The 26,349-nt window shown below is 42.1% G+C and overlaps 1 protein-coding gene across 1 annotated transcript in view; it reads left to right on the top strand.

Moving 5' to 3' along the window:
- Positions 1 to 26,349, top strand: part of slc24a3 (solute carrier family 24 member 3) — a 376,276-nt gene that overhangs the window by 232,002 nt on the left and 117,925 nt on the right. Inside the window, exons 4-5 of the mRNA XM_072265589.1 lie at positions 12,502 to 12,576; positions 25,824 to 25,908. Of these exons, the coding sequence (XP_072121690.1) occupies positions 12,502 to 12,576; positions 25,824 to 25,908 (160 nt within the window). The remainder of the gene's footprint in view (positions 1 to 12,501; positions 12,577 to 25,823; positions 25,909 to 26,349) is intronic.

Below are 26,349 nucleotides of genomic sequence, written 5' to 3'. Positions count from 1 at the left end.
CAGCGCAGAATCAAAATCAAGTTTTATATCACTGGTACATATCATGAAATTTATTGTTTTGTGGCAGCAGTACATTGTAGTACAAAATTTAAAAATCTTAAGTACAATAGGACTTTATAAATATATATATATACACACACATACATAAATGGTTTTCAGTTAATTAGAACACGTCTGGACCAAGTATTTGTAGTCCTGACGAAGGGTCTCGGCCTGAAACGTCGACTGCACCTCTTCCTAGAGATGCTGCCTGGCCTGCTGCGTTCACCAGCAACTTTGATGTGTGTTGCTTGAATTTCCAGCATCTGCAGAATTCCTGTTATTTGTAGGCCCAATTAAGTGGCTGCCAAATTAGCCGAAGTTTCATGGAAATAGTTAAAAAGGTATAAAAAAGACCAACTCAGTCACAAATTGTGTATTTAAATGAAATACAGAAAAAATTAATACATTACCAGTAGCACCACAGTACCTAATGTTACAGAGAATTCATCCAGCGTACACAATGAACAAAATCAGTGCAGTTACCTGGTGCCGATAATAAACTGCATTCGTACAATGCTATCAACAACTGCATCCTCCAAATATTCATTTTGATTGTAACGTTCAAGAAGATTATCAAAACCTTGATAATCTTGTAAGGGGTAGTGGAGGTATAATTTGTCCATCTGTGCTGATCACCCCATCCTTGACTAAGCTGTTCCACCATGAACACGATCTGTTATGAATCAACATGATGCTTTCAGATCAGGTTATGCATAGCACATACCTCCGCCGCACCACTCAGGTGTGCTTCTGGGGTACAGGGGCTAGCAACCCTTGTCCTTGTTTTGTGTTCTATCACTGAGCAGCAGTGAACCATCTGATTGGCCTATCAGAGTTCCCTTTGGGAACTAGTTGACTTGATCAGCATTTCTGATCTGGCTATTGTTCACGATTGCACTTAATTAAAAAAAACCTTCAAATTCGTCATAGTTCCAAATTTGCTGAAGTAGTGAAATGGTGTCATTTTCACTTCCCAACCACTTCTGGCATCTCCAAGCCTGAACGCTTGATACAGCAGTGAGCAAAACAGTTCTGAATTGTCTTACTGCTTATTTCCCTCCAACTATCAGTGACAAAAATCACTCCTTTTGAACACAAAAACGTGCCCGTTCAGAAACCTGATGGTGGAGGGGAAGCAGTTGTTCAGAAAATGTTGAGTGTGTGTCTTCAGGCTCCTTGATGCTGGGGAGACTAGTGGCCATAATGGAGCTAACTGAGTTTGCAACTTTCTGCAGGTTTTTCCAAACCAGTGCAGTGGCCCCTCCATACCAGACGGTGATGCAACCAGTTCGAATGTTGTCCACAGTACATCTGTAGAAATATGCGACAGTCTTTGGTGACATACCAAATCTCCTCAAACACATAATGAAATATGGTTGCTGTTGTGCTTTCTTTGTAATTGCATCAGTATGTTGGGCCCAGGATAGGTTTTCAGAGATGTTGACACTCAGAACTTGAAACTGCTCACCCTTTCCATTGTTGATCCCCAACGAGGACTGGTGTGTGTTCCCTCAACTTCCCCTTCCTGAAGTCCACAATCAGTTCCCTGGTCTCAGTGATTGTTGTTGCGACACCACCAACCAGCTAATCTATCTCACTCCTGTGTGCCTCCCTGTCACCATCTGAGATTCTGCTGACAATCATGTGCCATCGGCAAATTGATAAATGCCATTTGAGCTGTGCCTAGCCACACAGTCATGGGTGCAGAGAGAGTAGAGCACCCAACTAAACACGCATCCTTGAAGCGTGCTGGTGTTGATCTCATGTATAAGACCAGCCTTTGGTCCTCTGTACCATTGTGGAAGTCTCAGTCCCATGTGTTTTTTATTCTGCCTCGAGAATGTGAATTAAATGAGCACCCATATTCTCATAGGTTAGGTAAATGGAGAAGGAGTTACAGTTACATGACCTTTGTGATAAATTGACATTCCAACATTTTCATATGATGTAATCTGACCGTTCCGAATCTTTTTTCTAAACTTAAATTATATGATGAGAGGAGTGGAGTTAACAACATTATTGAACGTGTCCGATATAAGCTGTTGGTCTAGCCCTGTTATGTTTTTTTTTCCTTGGGTTTTTTTTTTCTCTTTTTCTTTTGGGTTTTTTTTTGTTTATATATATTTTTTTCTTTTTATTTCTTTTTTAATGTTTAATCTTATTATGAGTTTGGAAGTCTTTTATATCTATGTTACTTAAAATTCATTTTATATATGCTGATGAACATTTTTCCAATCTCTTTGTACCAACTTTGTTATTGAGTTTATAATTTTGAAAAATTAATAAAAAGATTTAAAAAGAAAAAAATTGGCATTCATTCTGTTTTGTGTAAGGTACTTCTATTTTATTGAAAAAAAATTTGCAAAGAGGGAATCAGGGCAGAGGTCAGTTTTGCTGCGAGCCAGCCAGGAGAGGGAAGGCTAGAATTATAAACTGAATGGGCCTGAATTTTTTTTAATTTTGGTTCCCTACTTCTTCTCCAGTTGGAATGACCTTAGGTCTGAATGAGGCTCTGCCGTAGTGACAATGTGGGAAGCTCTGTAATGTTTGCCACTCACTGGTGTTGGTTTCTGAGTAATGACAGAAACGTTCAGGCCAGAACCAGGCACTTTACAAGCTGACTTTTTTTTTCTTAGAGCATCCTTTTAAGTATTGACTCAACATCCTATCCAGTTTCTCAGTGACATCCTATTTGACTGCAACATTAACAATAGACTTTTCAAGAACCTCCACCTTATCTGTGCTTCAGTGTCACCGGTGCCACGGTGGGCAGCATCATCAACTCCGGGTCTCAGAGCCGGGGGCTCAATCCCACTCCTGTGGCTGACATTACATTGTAGGCTGACTTCGTAGTGAAGTACGTGAAGGAGTGCTTCCTTGTCTTTCAAGTGATAAATTAAACAATCAACTTTCTCAGACTTATGTCAGAGTCCAAATCTATACTTGCCTGGCAATAGTTTTGCTTTATTACAAAAACATATCATTGTACTACAGCAGCTCAAACAATTCCTAAGTTTCGTTGGTAGTTCTGAAGTACTGCATTGGTCAGAGAGCGATTTTTCTCTAATTGGGTTAGCATTGCAAAATAATTGGCTTAACAATGTGAGGGGATAATGGCAGCATATTAATTTATCCCAAGCATTATTGTCAGCTGTAGTACCACATCTAAAAGGTGGATTCATGTTCTCTGGAAGTTTTTACAATTGGCCATGGAATTTGGAAGAATTTCATGTGGAGGTTGTCAAACACCTGGACTAAAATGAACTGCTGTTTCGAAGAGCCAAGGCAGACATAATGGGCCTAATAACCAAGGCTGCACCATTCCGCAAATGTTCATTCGGAATTTCATCCAGTCTAGTGCAGGCCATCATGTGCCATATTTCCCCACCCCACAAGGAGATAAAGAACTCCCTCTGATTAGCTAACTGGCAAGATGTCACCTTTTACCTCTCTGCACGGATCTATGTACGGCAGTGTATTTGCATTGGTTATCAGGTCTTGCGTACTCCAATGGTTCTCATGTCTTGCCAACAAAGGGAAAAATATTGAGAGGACCCTGCCAGCCCAGATGTAGACACCCTCATTATAGGCACTTCTGCGCATCCATGTCCATTAAGCCCTGCTGTGCAGGTTTCAAGCTCTGGCACTTGGGGGACCTCCAGAGCAAGAGTGTCAACAGTTACAATCAAGGGGTGAGGGAATTGCTGAAAAAATCTTTGGCTTATCTAGGCTTTCAGAGACATTGGCTCCCTTCCCATAGCTGTCAACTAATACACTAAAAAAAGCAGTGTTTGCAGGGCTGCCTCCAAGACTTTGAAACCTTCTTTCCATCCAATTGCATTAAATTTAGCGCCCTGAGAAATATCCCGTGTTTAGCAGCCCTCCAGAAAGATTTTGCAGAAGGATCCAAGCAGTCACGCATTTCATAATGGTAGCAGGATCCCCCTGAATCAGCCATTTTAACCGAGCCTGTCGTTATCAAGTATGGGAATCATCGTAGCAAAACGATGAGTGGAAATGCTATGTGACTTTACATCAGAAAGTGAGAGATGCATAATGAAATTACGATCAAAGGCTTACAGTTCAATGTTTACATTTATTTATAAATGGCTTGTTTGGAGGACACAGTGATGAAGAATGACCCAACACAAGGAATTCTGCAGATGCTGGAAATTAAAGCAACACACATCAAAGTTGCTGGTGAACGCAGCAGGCCAGGCAGCATCTCTAGGAAGAGGTACAGTCGACGTTTCGGGCCGAGACCCTTCGTCAGGACTAACTGAAGGAAGAGCTAGTAAGAGATTTGGGAGGGGGAGATCCAAAATGATAGGAGAAGACAGGAGGGGGAGGCATGGAACCAAGAGCTGCTCATATCCCTTTTGCCAATCACCTGTCCAGCTCTTGGCTCCATCCCTCCCCCTCCTGTCTTCTCCTATCATTTTGGATCTCCCCCTCCCCCTCCCACTTACAAATCTCTTACTAGCTCTTCCTTCAGTTAGTCCTGACGAAGGGTCTCGGCCCGAAACGTCGACTGTACCTCTTCCTAGAGATGCTGCCTGGCCTGCTGCGTTCACCAGCAACTTTGATGAAGAATGACCCTGTGATTTTTGTTCATTCAACTTGATATTTGACATGAAAAAGTTGGTGTAGAAACAGGAAATCCAGAAGTTATATGGCAGGTTGGGCAACATCTCTGGAGAGAGAAATGGGGTTAATGCTTTCGTTTGATCACTCCATGAAAACTGGAGCCGTTAGGAAGCAAACATCTTTCAAGTAACACAGAGGTGCAGAGGGGACGTACCTGGATGCTGCCTGGATTAGAGAGCATGTCTTATGAGGATAGGTTGATCGAGCTAGGGCTTTTCTTTCTGGAGCGAAGGAGGATGAAAGATGACTTGATTGAGGTGTACAAGATGATAAAGAGGCACAGATAGAGTTGATAGCCAGAGGCTTTTTCCCAGGGCAGAAATAGCTAAAATGAGGGGACATAATTTGAAAGTGATCGGAGGAAAGTATAGATAGGATGACGGGTAATTTTTTTTTTACACAGAGAGTGGTGAGTTGATGGAACGCTCTGCCAGGGGTGGTGGTAGAGGCAGGTACATCGGGGGCATTTCAAAAACACTAAAATAGGCACGAGGATGATAGAAAAATGGAGGGCTATGTAGGAGGGAAGGGTTAGATAAATCTTAGAGTAAGTTAAAAGGTTGGCACAACATTGTGGGCCTGTACTGTGCTATAGCGTTCTATGTTCTAGAAAGGAGAGGACAATGGAGTGACTATCTATGATAGGATGGCATTCAAGAGAGAATGGATGACACAAATGACCTCAGTGCTAGCTGAGAGAAGGTGGTGGGTGTAGCTGATACATCTGAAGGAAATGAATGTGGACAGAAATAAAGCAGAATAAAGAGAGGAAAAAATAATAATGCTGGAATGATGAGACAGTGATCTGAAATCCTGGTGCTGTGGTGCAGCCTGGCTTGATTGTTTCAGATCTTGTGATTTAGAAAGAATGCTTCTCTGCACTGCTGGTTGTAAAATCCCATGATGTGTCTTGAGCTTTCACAGTTGTGGCCCTCAAGTTGAGACAAATGCAACAATTGGTTGGGAACGTGAGTGCAAGCCATTCCAAGTGCACACTGCGTAGAGTCTTGGGCACTGCCTGCCCTGCATCTCTCTCATTGACCTCTGGCCAGTTTGACCTCTTGGCCACCTTCCACCCTGCCCTGTTATGTGTCAGCTGACCATCAATCTGACTTTTATCTTTCCTGAAAGACCATGATAAGTTACTGGATTGGCTGCTGTAGTTCAGTTCCATTGATCCAGTGGTAAGAGTTTAAATTCTACCTTGGCAGAAGTAGAGATCGAAGTTGAATACTGTACCTAAATGAATCTGAAGTTTTTTGAAGAAAAAGAAAGATGGCAGCCACGAAACTTCTGGATTGTGGTTACTAATACCCATCTGAGCAAGATAGCTATCATCTTTGTTTGGTCTGGCCCAAATCGGTCTCCTAACCACCATCCCAATTTTCTCCTCTGTTAGGAATAGGTGATAAGTGCTGGTCACATCCTGCAAAAACCTGTCAATAGAAGGAATAATAATAAAACATCTAGTTTTTTTTCCCCCCCACTCAGGGCATTTGGGAGCATTAACTCAGACAGCGTCTTGAAGCTGCCCTTCCGCCAATGGCAAAGCTCTGTAAGATGAGAGTGATTGTATAGAGAAAAGAAGGCAGCAAGCTTATCGCTGGAGAGCATACTGTTTCTCACAGATCTGTACATGCTTTCACTTAATTTAATTAACATGATCAAAGGAGCTCTAATAACGGAAACGGTAATTTTTTTTAAAAGAATAACTTCCTTGTATTTTTTCAGCAAATGGCAGTTATCCATCCAAACGCCCTACACATTTTACACACTTTCCCACGTTGCATTTTAATAGTTTTATCTTGCTTTACTATTGGAAAATTATTAAGATGTCCTGAAGATCTCTTTACAAGATGTGACATGCAAAAAGGGCGTCACTGTAAAATTAATGAAATTGCCGTTTTAAACGCGAATTGATTAACAATCAAAACCAACTGATAAAAATGCACAGTGAGTGGGACTATGAGAGCGAAAAGCATTGGTGCCTCTGAACACATCTGAAAACAGGAAAGGGAACTTTCCACTGTCTCGGGCAATTTAGGACAGAGATTACAAGATAATGTACAAATACTTCCACTTCAAAGAGATGGCATCTATTGAACTTCCCAAAAAAGTTTCAGAGAGGAAGTTAGCCGCACAATATATGGTAATAAGTTCCAAGAGAAAACAACTCTATTATCGAATTAGGACTTTTAAAAGGAATCTGTGCAAAATTTTCCTTGAGTTCTTGTGATGTCCAGCCAGTTGGCTGTCGGACAGCTGTGCTCCATTACTGCCCCAGTGGTAGGTCGTGCAGGATCTGTGTACCTTGCCATGTTTCCATGGGGTTTGAGTTGTGACTTTTGAGAGCAAATTCCACTTTGGTCTATTTCTAGCTCAGTTGCACAACTCTTACCCTAACTGGGAAGCCCAGAACCCAACTAAAGTCAAGTCTCAGGTCACAGTTAAGTCAGCTGGATGTGACGCTAGTGTTCAAAGTGCCTCTGGAGGCACTTTTGACACCAGCCAACAAAGTGCCGCTTACGTTTTAAAAGTGGTGAAGCAAGCACTGACAAAATCTGAAGATGAGTTTGTGGGATTGTTGGTTGCAGGCAAGGCCCTGGGTATCCTGAAAAACTTTGAGGAGCACTTATGCTTTCCAGCTAATTGACTAATCAATTGCTGCTATGTTGTCCGATTATGCTTGGCTGATGATGGTTCCTGATCAAGGGCAGTTAATTCATTTATGCACATCAGGGGCTTACTACTTTGGGATCTACTCTATGTTAACAACAATGTCAACAAATTACCAGGATGAATATAGAACTCAAGGAAAAACCAATGTCACTGTGCCAACAGCACGAGCAAGGTAAAAAAGTTGGCTTCAGTAATGTGAAAAGAGTGAACTTAAGGTTCACTAGGGTACAGTGCTGAACTGATAAGTTTTTCAACTCTAACTGATAAGACCTAAAGATGAGCTTTGATTTTTAAAAAATCTCCAAAATAGGGATCATGTGCTTTGGCTTTCATATTGTTTTGTTGTTATTCCTCTCTGCCTTGTGGCACATCAGGCGGCAACGTTGCCATTTCTTCAGTATTTTGTCTGTTTTTTACGAGATCAAGTTGCTATCTCAATGCTCAACCCAGCAGAGGCGAAAAGCATGCGAGAAGCCTGCTGGATTCGAACCTGGGACTACTGGCCTCGAAATCTGGTGCTGATACCACTACACCATCAGCTGACATTTTCCTTTCATATCAGTTACTCAAAAACCAAAACTAGTATCTGAAATTTTCTGATTTCTGAGGAATGTGTTTTAATACTTTTAAGTGTCTTGATTTCACTAATTTGCCACACATTTTCCACAAAAGAGAAAAAAAAATCATATTCTTTTCATTGTTGCTTGAGGAAGCACCAGAAATCAATTTTCTATCCACTATGTGTGGAGCCTCTGCAAGAGACACTAGACTATCAGTAAACATGAAGTTAAATGGATAACAGAAGTGCTTATTTTCATCTGTAGTTGCTTATTATGCTGCCTCACAGATAGGATGGAGTCACATTCATAAAGCAGCTTCAAATACACCCCCCCCCCAGAAATCATTCCATAATAAAAGAAGAAGATGGTGAGGAAGCCAGCAATGAGATGAATATTTTCATTTTATTCAGGGCTGTGACCTCAAGTGCATTATTTTAGAGGAAGTGAATTTGATCTTAACTTTAAAAATGGAATCAGATATACACTTGAACGGGAAAGATTTGCAGAGGGTTTGTTGGAGTAGTGTGGTGGTACAGCGGCTGGGAAGTGTGGCTTCTGGGAAGCACACTCAAAGCATCACAGCAGGCTGAATGACCTTCTTAGCACAGCAAGACTGCAGTGTCAACAGATTTATTTGCTAAAAGAAATCCAAGGGTCAGATTCTATCACTGTGCAATGTAAAATTTTCCATTCTGTAATTATTTTATGAGTAACAGCACCAGTGTTGGGACCAAGGAGCATGCAGTATGTGTTAAACACAAGAGATTCTGCAGATGCTGGAAATTCACAAAATGTTGGAGGAACTCAGCAGGTCAAGCAGCATCTGCTGAGTTGCTGCAGTATTTTGTGTGTGCTTCAGTATATGTTTCCAACTGTTTGTGCTTACTGAGGAGCTAGTATTTACCTAAATTCTGGCAGTGAGAAGGCATCCTCTCACCATTTGCAGAGTTCAGATGAAGAGGAGTTTTCTCCCAAAGCTATGCTCAAATCAGCATAGGAAGCAGTGAAACTCACCTCGATCCTAGGGACTGTAAATATGTCACTGCCTTTGTTGCCCCTCCACTGACCGCTGGGCAGGCCTGACTTTGAATGTAATACTTCACCCAAAATCTTAGTATCAATTGACTCCTCTAGGCTGATAGATGTGAGACTTACACTCAGTGACCACTTTATCATGTGCACCGGTACACCTGCTCATTAATGCAAATATCTAATCAGCCAATCATGTGGCAGCAACTCATTGCATAAAAGAATACGGGTATGTTCAAGAGGTTCAGCTTGTTGTTCAGACCAAACATCAGAATGGGGAAGAAAGTGATCCAAGTGAATTTGCCAATGATTGTTGGTGCCAGATGGGGTGGTTTGAGTATCTAATCTTCTGGGATTTTCGCGGTCAACAGTCTCTAGAGTTTACAGAGAACGGTGTGAAAAACAAAAAATCCAGTAAGTGGCAGTTCTATGGGTGAAATCACCTTGTTAATGAGAGAGGTCAGAGGAGAATAGCCAGACTGGTTCAAACTGACAGGAAGGCGACAGTAACTCAAATAACCACGTGTTACAACAGTGGTGTGCAGATAAGCATCTCTGAACCCACAACATGTCGAACCTTGAAGTGGATGGGCTACAGCAGCAGAAGACCACGAACATACACTCAGTGGCCACTTTATTAGGTACAGGAGGTATTTAATGAAATAGCCACTGAGTGTATGCTCCCCGCTGAAGTATTAACACTTCCCCTACCTCTAATGCACCAGTCTGCTGGACTCAGTGAACTTGGATGATAGATTCACAATAAACCCAGAGCTGCCCAATGCCGATAGAGAACAAAGACTCTAGCCCCTCACGGCAATCAACATCTCTCAACTTGACAAAGCAAATCAAGAACCCCCTGTCAAAGGAAGCAGCAAACAGAATGTATGACCCAGACCACAGCTGCAGCTCCATAAAAAGACAGAGGGCATCCTCCAGCCGTGCACTGGGTGGAGACTGGTCAACAAATGAAAACTGTCTGTGAGATCAAGCCCACTCACTCACAAGTGTGACTGATGGGGAATGAATATAATTAGTGGTAACCGGGCAGTTGTGTCAATATGCACAGTTGAAATTGGCTCCAGAACATTGCGTAAGAGTTTATTATTTTGAGGGGGAGCAAGGGTAACTTGATCTTTGCATTGCAAACAAAGGTTGTATGGACACTGGTCCACGTTCTTTCTGGAGAGCATATTACCAGTTGGACAAGAAAATGAGTTCAAAGATGTGATGAAACCTTCCTTGCATGCATCAGCTCCATTCTGGGAGCCTCTAGCCCAAAGTGGGTAGAGGGTGGGGCAGACCACCAGGCAGAGGGAGGGGCGGATCACCGGGCAGTGGGTGGGATGGACCACCGAGCGGTGTGAGGGGCAAATCACCGGACAGAGGGAGGGGCGGACCACTAGGGTGTGGGCGGAACTAAGACCATTTCACGGGCTGCCTGCCTTCTGACTTAGCAGTCACCTTGGAACTCACAGGAGTGGAAGCAGGTTTCCACAATCCCAAAGCCCTGCCAAAGGAGAAGAAAGGATGTGTTTTCTCCAGAAACTTCGCTCACTGACACACATAATTATTACGCTTCTGCATTTTCCCTCAACGTTAAGAATACATGTTTTTTTTTTATTGACTGAAGGAATGTGGGCTTGGCAGACTTTTCCATCACCTATTGCTTTCGAAGGTGGTGGTGAGCAGCCTTCCTGAACCACTGCAGTCCTTGAGGAATCGATGCATCCATGATGCTTTTAGGAAAGGAGGGAGTAGGAGTTTGCCCCAGTGACGGTGGAGGAATGGCGATACATTTCCAAGTTAGGGTGGTGTGTGGCATGGAGAGCATTTTCTAGGTGGTGGTGTCCCATGCATTTGGTAGAGGCTGTGGGTTTGTAAGATGATGTTGGGGGACAGGAGTCTGTATTGATATTGAAGAGACAATCGTCAGCCATCTCATGTTTTTATTGGCTTCCGTTGGAGATACCCTTTGTTGTGTTGCAAAACTTAGTGACATTGTCTCCGTTTGGCTCCAATTTTATAATTAATGAGTGATTGATAGCCTTTAAATAAAGCTATTATTGCATGTTTGTTAATGCACAGATGACAGATCTTCCAACACTGAGTCAGAGTGATACATATTGTCAGCATATATGAATATATGGGTCGTGATTATTTTTTAAAATGCACATGCAACAAAATGAATTACGTTTTTCCGATCCTCTCTGTGGCTCCTGGCTATCTGTTCTGGACACTTGCCAGATCTGGCAGCCTTCCAGGAGTTCTCCCAATTGCCTGGTTTAATGTTTTTATGGATCGGAGAGGTAGAGATTTGTCCTCTATTTAGTCTGCCAGATGCAGCAATGCAAGTCAGTTGCATAAATTACTACTGTGTGCATTTAGTGCATTAAACTGAGAATAAAATTTCTGTCCTAGAATGTATAAAAGCTGTTTGGAATGTGGGGAACATTACAGCCGAGTTTGATGGTCCTCCCAATGAGACGAATGTTCTCTATTTAAACTGCCCTCTTTTGTGCAGTTAAGATCCAGTCCATTTGCAGTCACTCATCCACACTACAGGTTAAGCTGCACAATTTTCTGACTTGCCATCTGCAACAAAATGCATCCCATTGTATAAGGGGGTGGGGAAAGTGGAGACCAATTTTGCAATGCATCGTGAGGAATCCTCACCCACAGTGAGTGTCTTAGCTGTGATATACGCAATTGGTCAATTGTGCCTTAATTCCCTCTTTCATGCTATTCGGAGGGTTTCTGCAATGCAGATGCTCCCCTTCCGAATGCCATTGCGTCCAATATTAACTACCTGAATGTGAAGAAGCACAAAAACTAATTAATTCCCAGCCTGAAATTGTGTACTGGCACTCACAGATTAAACCCGCCTATTGAACTGAGTCAGGCGTATTTACAACACTTTTGAAACTCCAGCATCGACAGCACTGCCCTCTCAGGTGAGGTAAGAAGTCTGCGTGGTTGGACCTTTGTCATTTGAGATGAGGCTGACGTACGTCTCAGAACTAGGCTGCTTTGTGGTGATGGCAGGGAGCACCTCACTCTGAAAAGCTGGAACTCTTCTCTGTTGAAGGCTGCAGTGTTAATTGAAAGCTTCAAAATTAAGATTGATATCTTTTCACCAGCCCAGGGCATTGGGGCAATGTATGGAGTTAGGGTGGGTTTAATTTAAGCCTCTTTATATGGGTAATTTTCTTGTAATATTTTGTCGGCATTAGGTGAGTTGGTTTTGTAATTGTGAGTTACAAATATTCCGTGAATTTCCTGCCTTTTTCTGCCCAAGCTCCATGCAATTTCAGCTACTACCTACATTTCAGAGCGAACGTTCCAGAAGAATTAATTTTCACTGGTGGCAATAGGACAGATATAAGCATCCAGTGGGAATTTGGTGATCAGGAATAATCTTGCTCAGAACTGTCTCAGTCGGAATATGGATGCGCCAGCTTGCAACGTTTACTTTAGAAAAATGTGATTTTTTTTTTCCAAACTGCACTCAACCTAATATCTTCTTTCTTTCTGTCTCCCACAGACCGTGTACATGTTCTATGCTCTGGCAATTGTCTGCGATGACTACTTTGTTCCTTCATTAGACAAAATTTGTGAGGTATGCACTATCTATGTTTGGTATTGGTTCTCTAAAATGGGGTGTGTTGTGATGTCTTTACTGTTGTCAGTCTGAATTGTCAAGTTACACTAGATAGTTATGAACAATTGAAACACTGCGAGTATAATTCCTGTGTTCTGATTGCTTATTTCTTTTCACAATGGTTTGGTGAAACTTCATCTTGTGGAGTGAGCAAAAATGATGATAGAAATCCTCTGCCTAGTCAGATGGCTGAGACCTTCACTGGTATACTGAAACTGCATGTGCAATGTTAAAAAATGAGGGCAGTTCGAGGGAATAAATTAGTTCCCTAAGTATGTAGTGCAGAAAGAAAGGTAAAAATTCCCAGCACACCTACAAATCAAAAACATCTGTACACAGGTCCTTTCATTAATTTCCATTATATGCCCATGTTGATAATGATAACTGTTTCTCCCCCTTCTCTGGTAGAGTTACTAAGGTGTGACAAAATAGCACGTTGTAATCACCGAGTGATATTCATTGTAGGCAGTGTTAATGGTTGCCATGCGTTTTGGAATTAATTAATGAAACAGATAGGGAAGGATAACCTATAGGAGAATATTTTCATTGAATATGTTAAAAGACTGAAATGGAGAAAACTTTGAGTTGTATTTTGTTATCAACACACCCAAAAAAGTACCAGTCAAGAGGTAAAAAGTTCTTCGAACATGATCCTGTAACACTGACGGTGGCACTTGCAATGTGAAACTTCAATCATGCTCCAATTTAATATGCAAGTGAGGACAATACTTTATCAAATATCCGATTAGGACAACTTGAAAAGAAACACTTTTAAAATGTAAAGTCGGGCAAGCACATTAAATTTCTTCCACAATGGATACAAATGACTCTCATTGTCAGAAATCTGATGGCCCATTTGGAACAACTTTTTGAAAGCAAAATAGAGAAACAAAATGAGAAATTGGACAGGGGACATTAAATGCCAGAGCCACCCTATCTGCAGGCGAAATACTGGCCTGCCAGAAAGCAAGCCGGTGTTCCATCCTCCAGTCTAAAGAGCAATTGGTCCTTGAATGGACATTAGCAGCGATTACTCAACGTGTGTGTTATATTTTGGTCTTAAAACAACACACAGCTACACATTAACAGAAGAATAAATTACTATGTTTTAAATGACATCATGTTGCTATCTTTATTTTTAAAAAGACATCAGATTTAACCTCTGCTTTACATGCAGTTATTTGACTTGCCCTGATTGATGGTTGCATTATCAGATCAAAGCAGTCTTAATCAATGGGTTAGTGACTCAGTTAATTCAGCAGTGGGAGAAGAAAGGCAGGTGATTGTCATATGTACGCAAGCTAAATTCCTGGTAACTCACCCTCACATAGGACCAGTCTTTAGTGGTGACACCACTTCTTCACAAATGGAAATATTTACTTCATTTTTTGGACATTGTCTGAAAACTGAAGTGAGGCTCATAGCAGCGGCAAAGCACACAGGACTTCTGTCTTCCTCCACGTCATGGAAAGAAACCATCCACACATGTTTGTTATTTTTTATATATTTTCCACTACCCCTCCACTGTTTAGTGGAATTCTTGTTCATTCCTAGAGAATAACAACACTTCACAGCTGGACAGCATTTGGTTAATGGCAAACACATGTAACAGATGGTATTGAATAGATATTTTCGGGTAACGTGAATTTGCATATTCAGTGATGTGACAAAGCACAAACATGAATTTGAAAGAGAGTCTTGGGGTTTTACAGCACAGACACAGGCCCATCTTCTCATCTCACCTATCTTGTCTAAGATGCCTACCTGAGTTGGTCCTAGGATCCAGTATTTGGTCCCGATCCCTCTAAGCTTTCTCCTTCCATATACCTGTGCAAGCATCTTTTAAATATAAGTGTATCTGTGTTTACCATTTCCTCTGGGAGTCTGTTTCCACCCTCTGTGTGGAAAAAGTTGTCCTTCAGGTTCTCTTCAAATCTTTTCCCTCTCACCTTAAATATATGGCCGCTCGTTGCAGATTCCACCACTCTGGGAAACAGACTGTGACCATTTACCTGATCTATGCCCCTCATGATTTTATATAGCCCTATAAGGTCATCTGCTAAATGCTCCCAATGGCGTGTGGCTCAAGTAGCCTCTGACAACCAAGTCCGGCTCCAGGCATTCACATGTGGCTTAGCTACTGAGCCTGGTGGAACCATTTCTGTTGACAGGAGAAGGAGCTAAGGCGAGTTACTGGCACCTTAAAGGCAGTTGCTTCGGGCTGATGAAGCTCATCAGCTGTGGTTGGCAGCTCATCTAGGAGGAGGAAAAATCTGATCTCAAACCATTGCCTTGTGGCTATACCCACACATGGGGAAGGACTCGGGAGTAAACCCCGAGGGAAAAATCTGGAGCTGGGGTCCCTAAGGCAGTCCTACATTGAGTTCAACGCTGACTGCAACTCCTGCGACGCTGCTGATACCAAACTGTATCGGTCTCTGCCGTTCCTTTGGGTTCATCAGATGTGTGGAGACGGGGAGCTTGCTGCATGGGACAGCTTGCTCTCCATATCGTACTGCCCAGGATTGCATCTCAATACCCATGGTCAACTCTGACCGATGGAGGCCTTAGGTCACCACTCAGCCTTCCATATTTCAAGGAAAAAGAATGCCCCAGCCTATCATGCCTCTCCTTACTACTCAAGCTCTCCTAAACTTCCTTTCCTGCACCCTTTCCAGCTTAGTCACATCCTTCATTTAGCTAGGTGACCAGAACTGTGGTCATCGCCCCAAGTGTGGTTTCACAAACATCTAGTACAGTTGTGTCATCACATCCTAACTCTGGTACTGATGCCCTGACCAGTGAAGACAAGACTGCCAAACTCTTTCCAACTACCCTGCCTACTTGTGTAGCCACTATGTCCTTGTACCCATAGATGTCTATGATCTACAGCACTTCCCAGGGTCCTGTTATTTTCTGTCTGAGTCTTGATCTGGATTAATTAACCAAAACACGTCACCTTGTAATAGTCCAGGTTAAGTTCCATTTTCCATTCCTTGGCCCCCTTTCCTAGTTGATCTAGATCCTATTGTAATGTTAGCTAACCTCCTTCGCTATACGGCCGATGTTGGTGTTATCTACAGACTTATTAACCATGCCAATTACATTCTCATCCAAGTCATTAATATAGGTGACAGTGTACCCAGCACCAATCCCTGCAGCATACTGCTGGTCACAGGACTCCAAACTGAATGATAACATTCTAGTTCCAACCTTTGGCCAAGCCAAGTGTGTATCCAATTGGTTAGGTCACCCTGGATCTCATGTGACTAACTTTCCCAGCCAGCCTACCATGCTGGACTTTGTCAAAGGCCTTGCTAAAGTACACAAAGGCAATGTCTTTTGCCCTGCCATCGTCAATCTTTTTGGTCACCTTCTCAAATAAACTCAATCAAATTCATGAAAGATGATTTTCAGTCCTTGCCTTTCCAAATGGTGACAGATCCCGTCTCAGAGTTCCCCCACAGCATCTTTCCTCCCATTGATATCTGGCTTGTACCAGTTAACCAACATGGAGTAAGGGTTAACCCTGCTGTCCCATTTTGTTGGAGCTAGCCATCCACCCTGGTCACAAGCCTGGTGTGCCCATGTATGTACGTCAAACAAACTGGGTGCGTGAAGGAGGGTACCCCACTCAGCTCCCACACTCACAATGAACTGGTGCTCAGTGCAAGCATGAGGCTGGGGTGCAGAATGGATATAGGAAGTGGGGTTTTGAAGAAGTGCACAGGAGAAGTGGGATTTTAAAAAAAAACAAGGGTTCCAGAGCTTTGAAAGATGTCAGGTGTGAAGCAGCTGGAGTGACCTGGAGTTTTTGATGGGACAGAGCTAGCTGGAAAGATGATAATAACAGTAGATTAAATAGAGAAAGCTCTTTTCCATTCAGGCCTAAATAGAGAATTCTACTTGGAAGTAATGTCACTAAGTACTTTAAAATGGGAAGTTCTAGGAGTAGTATTGAGATATGGAAAAGAGTAAACAATTGACGTTTCAGGCTGAGACCCTTTTTCAGGGACTGAGTCCAGAGTCCTGAAGAAAGGTCTCGGCCTGAAATGTTGACTGTTACTCTTTTCCATTGGTGCTGCATGACCTGCTGAGTTCCTCAGCATTTTCCGTGTGTTGCTTTGGAGGTCCTGCATCGGCAGACTTTCTCGTTTTGAGATGTATTTGGAGAATTGTCACAGAGAACTGCAGCACAGAACCAGGTTCTCTAGTTATTCTGCCTGGTCCCATCGACCTGCACCTGGACCATAGCTCTCTATCTCCCATCCAAGCTTCCCTTAAATGTTGCAATCAAACCCACATCCACCACTTCCAATGGCAGCTTATTCCACACTTGCATCATCCTGTGAGTGAAGAGGCTCCCCTTAAATATTTCACCTTTTTTACACACACACACACCACCTCCCCCCATAATTTTGTATACCTCTACCAACTCTTCCCTCATTCTCCTATGCTCCAAGGGAAACAGTGCTAATCTATTCATTCTTCCCCTATAGTTCAGGTCCTCAAGTCCTAACAGCATCCTAGTAAATTTTCTCTTGGGCTTTCAAACTTACTGACATCTTTGCTGTAGGTACGTGATCAAAACTGTACACAGTACTCCAAATTTGGCCTCGCCAAAGTTGCATATAACTTCAACATAACATCCTACCTCCTATACTCAGTACAGGTTCCCCCCGCCATCCGAAGGTAGAGCGTTCCTATGAAACGGTTCGTAGGCCGAAATGTCGTAAAGCGAAGAAGCAATTACCATTTATTTATATGGGAAAATTTTGTGAGCGTTTGCAAACCCAAAAATAACCTACCAAATCATGCCAAATAACACATAAAACCTAAAATAACAGTAACATATAGTAAAAGCAGGAATGATATGATAGGTACACAGCCTATATAAAGTAGAAATACTTTTCCGCAATCATTACTGAACTGTTCTCCGGAGCGAAAATCTCAACGCAAGCGCCGTCGGCAGAAAATCTGACGCAAGCGCTGTTGGCAAAAACACGGCGCAAGTGCTCTCCAGTAACCTTTAAGCTATGAAGCTGCCAAATCATACCAAATAACACGTAAAAATACACAGCTGATATAAAGTAGAAATAATGTTATGTACAGTGTAGTATCACTTACTGGAATCAGGAAGACAACGCCGAGCACACTGATGATGGTGTGTTAGGCTGAGTTGGAGTTTGGGTGGTGCAGTGGCCCCCACCCTCCAGGCCGCCGAGCGATACATTGCCGCGAAGCATGCAGTGATGCAGCGGTAGCCGGGATGCATCCAGCACATCTTGAAAAATGCCGAAACAAACATGCTAATTAATTAGGTGCCGCCCGGCACGTAATTGTCGGCCCAGATCAGTGCCGATTTCCGATTGCGTCGTCTCTGATCTGGGCCGACAACTACGTGTCGGCGGCACCTCATTAATTAGCATGTTTGTTTCGGCTTTTTTCTTAAAGATGTACTGTGTGCCTCCCAGCTACCATTGCATTCTCCTCGAATCGGTATCTGTCCATGGCCTGGGGGTTGGGGTGGTGGGACACGGGTGTCATCTCGTCGTCTGTTTCCATTAGAGCAGGCAGCTCATCTTCTTCTATCTCTGCCCCCCTCGATGTCAAAGGTCGAGGTTCATCGTCTGCTGTGGCTGATGTGGAAGGTTTGCTTGACTGCTGAGCCTCACGCATTTTTCTATCACACAGTTCTTTGTAAGGACTCAAACCATCCTGCAAATATCCCCTAAACCGATGTACCCTTTCAAAATTAAAGTCGTACTTTATCATTACTCATTCGGTTTCAATTGTTATCCTTTCCTCTTCCAATTGCATCAGCTCTTCATCTGTCAGTTCTTAGTCATGGGATGCCAAAACCTCTTCAGCATCATCTTCGTCATCTTCCACAAGCCAAACTCACTTTGTCCTTACTTCGTTCACCACGATCAAAACACTTAATTATGTCTAGTTTTACGCTAAGTGTAACACCCTTACGAGCTCTTTTAGGCTTTTCCGATACCTTAGAACTCATCTTGCAAACGGCTGCTCACAGGCACGTGTTTAAGCAATGCCGTTCCAAATCCGGGGGAGAGCGGCTGCTTGGGGCGCGCTCTGCTTTTTATTGCGCCCTTGTTTTTTTATCGCGCGCTGCTTTTTTTTTCGTAACAGTGAAAGCACCTTCTGAAAGCAAAAACAGGGTACTAATGTAGGTCTTTCGTAACAGTGAGATTTCGTAAAGCGAATGTTCGAAAAGCAGGGGACACCTGCACTGTGATTTATGAAAGCCAGTGCACTGAAAGATCTTTTTATTACCCAATCTACCTATGATGCCATTTCAAGGAACTATGGATCTGTCATCCCAGACCCTTTTGTTCTACCATACTCCTCAGTGGCCTACATTCACTGTGCAAGCCTTACACTGGTTTGTCTTCCCAAAGTGCAACACCTCACACTTGTCTGGATTAAATTCCATCTGCCATTTTTTAGCCTATTTTTCCAGCTGGTGCAGATTCTGCTGCAAGCTTTGATAGCCTTCTTCATTGTCCACTACGCCCCAATCTTGGTGCTTTGATAATTGCAATTAAATTCTTGTGTGATCTGACTAGAACTTGTTTCCTGTTGCAGCTTTGCCACAGGGTAATTAACATTTTTTTTCAACTAGCCCCAAGCTTATTCCAGAAATAACGAGCAGAAAAATTTTAGACAATTCTCTTGTGTCGATATTACCAAGTGGAGCGTGTAACTGGCTTGGCAAAAATTGTGCCATTTATTTTCCCTCTCATTTTGCTTTCTAGGTATCCACTATTTTGGTTTCTCTAAACTATTCTTAAATAACCTAGTACCCAAACTCAGAGGTGCCCTTTGTTTTGCTTTAATGGTTGGTCACAAAGTTAGCCCTGGACCTTTCTTCTCACACCATAGTTTTTTGATGAGATTATAAACAAGTGAGGCTTCAGGTATAAGGAACATTTCACTCGTGAGAGTGTTAGCAATCCTAAAGTTGAGTTTATTGTCGTGTGCACAAGTACACGTATGCACAGGTAGCTTGAATATGTGCAACTTCACAGGAACATAGCATCCCGGTAAGCAGCATTCACAAGAAGAACATAAGTCAAACATAAGCTATACACAATTTTTTTACAAGAAAGATCACAATTAGAACCTAAGAAAGCCATTTTTATTTTTGATTATTTCTGGCAGTTAGTTCAAGAACTGAATGGTTGAAGCAGCTGCTGTCGAACCTGGTGGTGTGGGTCATTAGGCTCTGTACCTCCTGCCCAAAGGTAGTGGCCAGTAGATGACATGACTAGATGTTCAGGATGTTTGATGATATATAAGAATCCTTCTCTAAGTAAAATGGATACAGATAACCATGATTTCATTGAATAGTGAAACAGGCCAGGATGGTCGTGTGTTTTATTCAGTCTCTTGTGTAAATAGCAAGTCATCAGATTTCAAGATTACATTTTAGGTTCATGAATCTCAAAATTCCAAATACAATCTGTTATTTTGGGGATTTACGGTGAATATATTAAACATAAATAAGCCTGTGGTTGCTTGTCTAATTTAGAATAAGTCTCATGCTTCTTGCATAAGTTCTTCCCCCCTTTAGAGTCTTATCACTCTGAGCTCCTTTCCCCATTGTCTGCTCTCAGGTCTTCCTCAACACCAGCAGTAAACTTGCGAGATTGAATGTCTGTAAAGGCAGCCATTAATAATTCCTATTTTTTTTACCTGGTCTCTCCTCTGTCTCCCTGACTGCAAGGCTGTGGTTGGGAACTCAGAATCTGACAATCATGAAATACAACTACACAGGATTGTACAGTGCAAAGGAGAGACCTGTTACTCCTTGCAACAGTGCCAGTGATCTCTGGAGTGAGATAGGAGCAGGAGCAGGGCATATAGTGACTAAAGCCAGCTGTGCCATTCCATAACCGAGACCAGTTTTCTTACCCATATCCACGTTCCCATCCAACTCTCCTGCCCTATGTCCCTTGGACTCCATCAGCCTCAGTCCGGAATATACTCAGTGACTGAGTATTGACTGCCCCTGGGAAATTTCTTCTCATCTCCATAGTAATTGGCCCACCCTTTACCCCAAAAGTATGATCCCCAGTTTTGAGACTTTCAACATCCATCCTGTCAATCCTCTCAGAATTTTGTATTTCTCAGTATCTTAGCCTTCTAACCACCAGTGGGTATAGAAATCCCTGTTCAAAGGAAATTCCCACATTATGTCAATTAATCAGGCTAAGACAGTGTATTCATATCATTTTGATACTCAGGTGTTTTCCCAGAGGCTGAAATCATTTCCCTTTACTTTTAACAGTTGTGACCCCCTTTCATTCAGTTATAATAATTACACTGTGTTCATTCAATTTAATTTCTTCCTTTGTTTTGAGAGATAATCCTCGAGATTGTCATTTTTGGTCCTGGTTTCTGAATCAGAAAGTCAATAATTTCATGGTCCAGTACAGTAACCTCTGCAAGCAACATATAAATTAAGAGTTTGGTGATTGACCATAGAGTTGTAGAGAGCTACAGCAAATAAAAAGGAGCTTTGACCCACTGAGTCTGTACCAACTCTCAAGCACCCTTTTACACTTATCCGATGTTAATCTCTATTTTTTAATTTCCCCCACATTCTCAACAACTCTGCCTAGATTCTGCTACTCACCTACACGTGAGGGACAAGTAGTCCGCCAGCCAGTGTGTCTTTGGCATGTGCGAAAAAACCAAAGCACCTGGAGGAAACCCACACAATCTCAGGGAAAACATACAAACTCCAACCAGACAGCACCAGAAGTCAGGATCGAGCCTAGGTCTCTGATATCGCAAAGCAGTGGCTCTACGAGCTCTACTGTGTCACTCTCAAGTCTGTGCCACCATTCAATAATGGCTGGTCTGATTGTTGACTGAAATCCATTATCTGTAACCCCTCAGGACCCTTCACTCCCTTGCTTATCACACATCTATATCTCTGCCTTCAAAATATTCAGATTCTATTTTCACTAAAGCTTGAGGAAAAGAATTAGAAAAACCTGCAGTCCTCTGAGAGACAGAGAGAGGGAAATCACTTCATCCCCATCACAAATTGTCAATTGCAACACACAATATGAGATTTCATTCTTGAAAATCTCACATTTCTCTCTCTCTCTCTGTGCAGACCATACTCACTCAGCCTGATAAGCACTTTGCCCAGGTTCTGGAGGTGCTCCTCATCATTTTTGCCAGTTATGATGATGTCATCAAGGTAACATTGTGTTTCTGGGATATCTTGGAGCATATGGGCCATTGCTGTTTGCCAAATTGCTGGAGCTAATTCACGACAAAGAGGAGACGATTGTACTGGAACAGTCCTTGTGAGTGTTGATTGTAAGGAATTTCCTGCTTGACTCCTCAATTTCCATTTGCAGATAGGCTTGTGATAAATCCATCTTTTAAAACCTCTTCCCAACTGCCAAAGGTGCAAAAATGTCTTCTATTCGTGGCAAGGGATACTACAAAGTATGCAGCACTGAGCTGATGCTCACCTTGAAATCCCCACATGTGCGAACGGCCCCAGGCTTCCCTTTCTTGATCACTACGACAATGACCCAGTTGCTCCACTCAACCTTGGTGAGAATTCCAGATGCCTCTAAGCTCTGCAGTTCAGCATCTGCTTCAGGACGTAGTGTGTAAAGCACTGGATGTGCTTAATGGAATCTTGGTGTTGCTGCTTGATCCAGTTCAATTCCAGCCTTCGTGCCTTTGAGTTTATCAATCCCCTTCTCAAACACCTTCTCATTAGCATTAAGCAGCTGTGCCAGTCTCTAGTTAGTGCTACCATTGGGGCTGCTATTGCCTTTTGATGTCACACTGAGAGCTTTGATTGAGTGCCAGTCTAGTTGGATTCTTCTCCACCATTCACGTCCAAAAAGTGCTGGCCCTCTGCTTTTCAAAGCATAAAGCCCTAACTGTTGTGTTTGGCCACCATACGTAGAAATCTACAGCACAATGTGGTGCCGGCCATGTAGCCTACTCTGGAAACTGCCTAGAATTACCCTATTGCATAGCCCTCTATTTTTCTAACCTCCATGTACCTGTCTAAGATTCTTTTAAAAGACCCTATTGTATCCACCTCTACCACCGTCGCTGGCAATGCATTCCATGCACCCACCATTCTCTGCGAAAAACTTAACCCTGACATCCCCTCTGTACCTACTTCCAAGCACTTTAAAACTATGCCCCCTTGTGCTAGCCGCTTCAGCCCTGGGAAAAAGCCTCTGGCTATCCACGTGATCAATACCACTCGTCATCTTATACACCTCTATCAGGTCACCTCTCATCCTCCATCGCTCCAAGAAGAAAAGGCCAAGTTCACTCAACCTATTCTTCAATCCAGGCAACATCCTTGTAATTCTCCTCTGCACTCTTCCTATAGCATCCGCATTTACTTTCAGTTTGCCTTTGGGAGACATTTTTTTTTTGCCTGTGTAAGTTTTTAGCATCACTGAGGTCTTCTCTAATGGTATCTTAGAAAACGATCTGTTTTAGTTAGCCTCTGGAATTGTGACAAAGCTCACATGGTATCCAGCTCCATTTTCAGTTTTACACCAGACATACAGTACCTATTATGATCCAGATGATTTTGTGATCTGCTTCAATTTTATCCTATGCAGTTCTAGGCATGACTGTTCACCTTTGTCAGACTCTATGTTGTCTGATTCTGTTTTACATTTGGTAACTTTGTGCATTTGCTTAGTTTTGTGTTTGAGACTTTTCACTCATTTGTGCTTTTTGTCTGCCTTATACATTCTCTCTATGTAACCTTGTCTGTGACACTTTCTGCAGACTTTTTCTTTGAACCAACAGTCATTTGTATCATGGGAGGATTTGCTACATCAATAACATCTTTGGCTTTTTGCACCATTCAGGGACATTTCACATTCTAACCTTTTCTGTAGTTCTTATGCATCCTTGGCTGCAGTCTCTAACGATATGCAATGGTCAATCTTTGTTCTAAGATTAGGTCTCTTTCTGCCAGTAACCTCGTTTGAATGCTTTTACTATTCATGCCACATCCAAGCCTGTCCCTTATTGCATCAGAAGTCCATCTCTAAAGTCACAGTCCTGGGAAAGTTTGTGCAGTTCTCTAATATATTCAGAAAGGCTTTCATCTTTTGACTGGTTCACTTTATAAAATCTAATTCTCTCAGCTATTACCAGTGGCTTAGTGCTTAAGTGATTTTGTAAATTTGTAACAATTTCATCAGACGGTTTGCTTGATGGCTTTGCAGAGGTTACCAAGTTGTGTAAGAGACAGTACGTTCTTGGCCTATTAAGCTAAGAAGCTTAGGGGCTCTCTTTTGCTCCTCCATGTTGTTCACATTACAATACAGTTCCACCTGCTCGATATACGACTCCCAGCCTTCATTAGCACTATCAAATTCATCAACTTTCCCGACTGAAGTTATGGCCACATTATTTTCACTTTAAATTCATAGTGTTACTCAAGTGTGCTGTTTTACTCTCACCCTTTTGTCCTGTTCGTGATATTCTCTGACATTCAGGTTCATACTAATCGCCAATTTGTTGTGTCTGTGCACAACTACGTATCATTTAAAATAAAAGCATGCACACGCGAGATGGCTTTAACTTCTGTATTCACATTGCAACGTGAGAAAGAGACAACAGCGCATACGCAGACAACGGATCAATACATAGTGCTCAGGGGGACGAGGTCATTGCTCTAAAAGAAATAGATCCATACATTACAGTTAGTTTCAATAAAACTGGCATTTTTTTTGCAACTGATACTAGAATATTTTGAAAAGTATGATGTTATTGCATAGAATCGGCATGGTTTTATGAAAGAACAATCGTGTTTGTCAAATGCATTCAAGTTTTTTGAGGATGTACTGAACATGATGGAGTCAGTGAGTGTGATTTATTTAGATTTTCAAAAGGCATTTGGTTATGCTACATGTAAAGTTTTGTAACACCAAGGTTATGGGTATTTTAAGGTAGAAATGTTGTAATACAGGGTTTTGGAGATCAGTTATTGACTGAGATAGCAACAGTGATTGAATCATTTTCACATTGCCTGCTTTAACAGGGGGCTGCCACAAGCAACAGTACTGGGGTCTCAGATACTTACAGAATGTATCAGGCTTGCTGATGATGCAAAGCTAGGAAGAAAAATGTGTTTTGTGAAGAGTGCAAAGGGATAAGGAGCGATAATTTAAGTGGGCAAATTATTTTAGTCTGGGAAGAATTGAAAATCGGAGCATTTTTTAAATGGAAATCAACTATAAAATATTAATGCTCAGTGAGACTTTTATGTCCTTGCACACAAATCAAAGCAGGAGTCAACAAGTGGTTAAGAGTTCAAGTATCAGCCTCTTACAAGACAAGGAGTAGGGAAGTCTTGCTTAATGTGTGCGGGGCTTTGGTGAGCTTGCAATAGGAGTGTTTTAAAGGTAGTTCTGTTGCATACTGAGAATGCCTTTGGCCATGGAGAAGTTTGATGTTTGTTCAGTGACGTTGGGTCCTTGGTGCTCAGGTGCTGCTGACATTTGAGGTTACATGCCTGTTGTAACTGGTGTATCTCAATTTCTAGGCCAGCAAGTCTGACATGCCTTGCAAATGCTTCTGGAGTCCATTTTGGTAAATGAGTGCTATTGCATTGAATGGGTAACTACATAATTGAGCTGCTTAGCGTTGTCAGTCCTAGCCACTTGATGCTGGACAGAATGGGAGCCATCATCTTGGTAAAAACAAAAATACTTTTCATTTTATAGATACACGGTGAATTAATTTAACTGAACAACAAGCACAGAATAAATGCAGAGAGCCTTCTAATCTCACTCCTGCCTTGAATTTACAATTCCATTCAGGTATATACATGTTCTTCCAAATAGCAATGTACTTTTCAGGTTTCTAAGTAAGCCTGGGCATTTTTGAAGAAGTTTCTAACAAATGCAAGTCCACAGTGAGAAACAAATGTTGTTACAACTTACACTTGGCGCATAACAACACTTAAGACAGATGCCAGTTTTTAACACAGGACCTTGCATTTTAGAAGTGTTATTAAGGAAGAAGAATAAGCAAGGGAAACTGACTCACAGGTCAGAAAGATGAATAATGAGCGTCTGTTCAGGATGAGTAAACACTATATTGTAATCGCCGTGGTGATGACTTACCTTTGAAATTTCCTGTCTGTGCCTTCTCTTCCACAGCGGCTTCATCTCAGTGAAGATGTGGCTGGAGCCACATTCATGGCAGCTGGAAGCTCGGCCCCCGAACTCTTCACCTCCATCATAGGTAACCCATCAAGGTCAAAGTGTGGGGAGCAAACTTTGTTTCTCCTCAGATGTTTGTCTCCACCTTGTTAATGAGTCACTTGTCCAGCTGAATGGTCTGACATTAATGTTTGCATGAATCTTTATGGGACCATTAGTAAAAGCATGATTGCATTCTTTGCTCTGTGTTGCACAAAGCTCGGTTTAAAATTAGATGCCTCTCTCATTGAATTGGTCTATGTGAGCCAGGAGTCACTCTTTACTGCTGCCTTCCAGTGAGGATCTGCTGTTTAACAATACTGATCATCAGCAAATTTGGTAGCAATCATATTGATTGAAACTCCCATGCCATTGTAAAATGAATATGTTTCTGTCCTTTATGAAAACTGTTTCCAGTGAAGCAACCAAACATGAATTGTTACCCCCAAATTTTTAAGAATTCTGATAAAATACATTTATTCAG

This window comes from Mobula birostris, chromosome 8 (assembly GCF_030028105.1).
Source record: "Mobula birostris isolate sMobBir1 chromosome 8, sMobBir1.hap1, whole genome shotgun sequence".
Classification (NCBI taxonomy): domain Eukaryota; kingdom Metazoa; phylum Chordata; class Chondrichthyes; order Myliobatiformes; family Myliobatidae; genus Mobula; species Mobula birostris.
The sequence above is the reverse complement of the archived record's forward strand: the minus strand, read 5'-3'. Positions and strand labels throughout refer to the sequence as shown.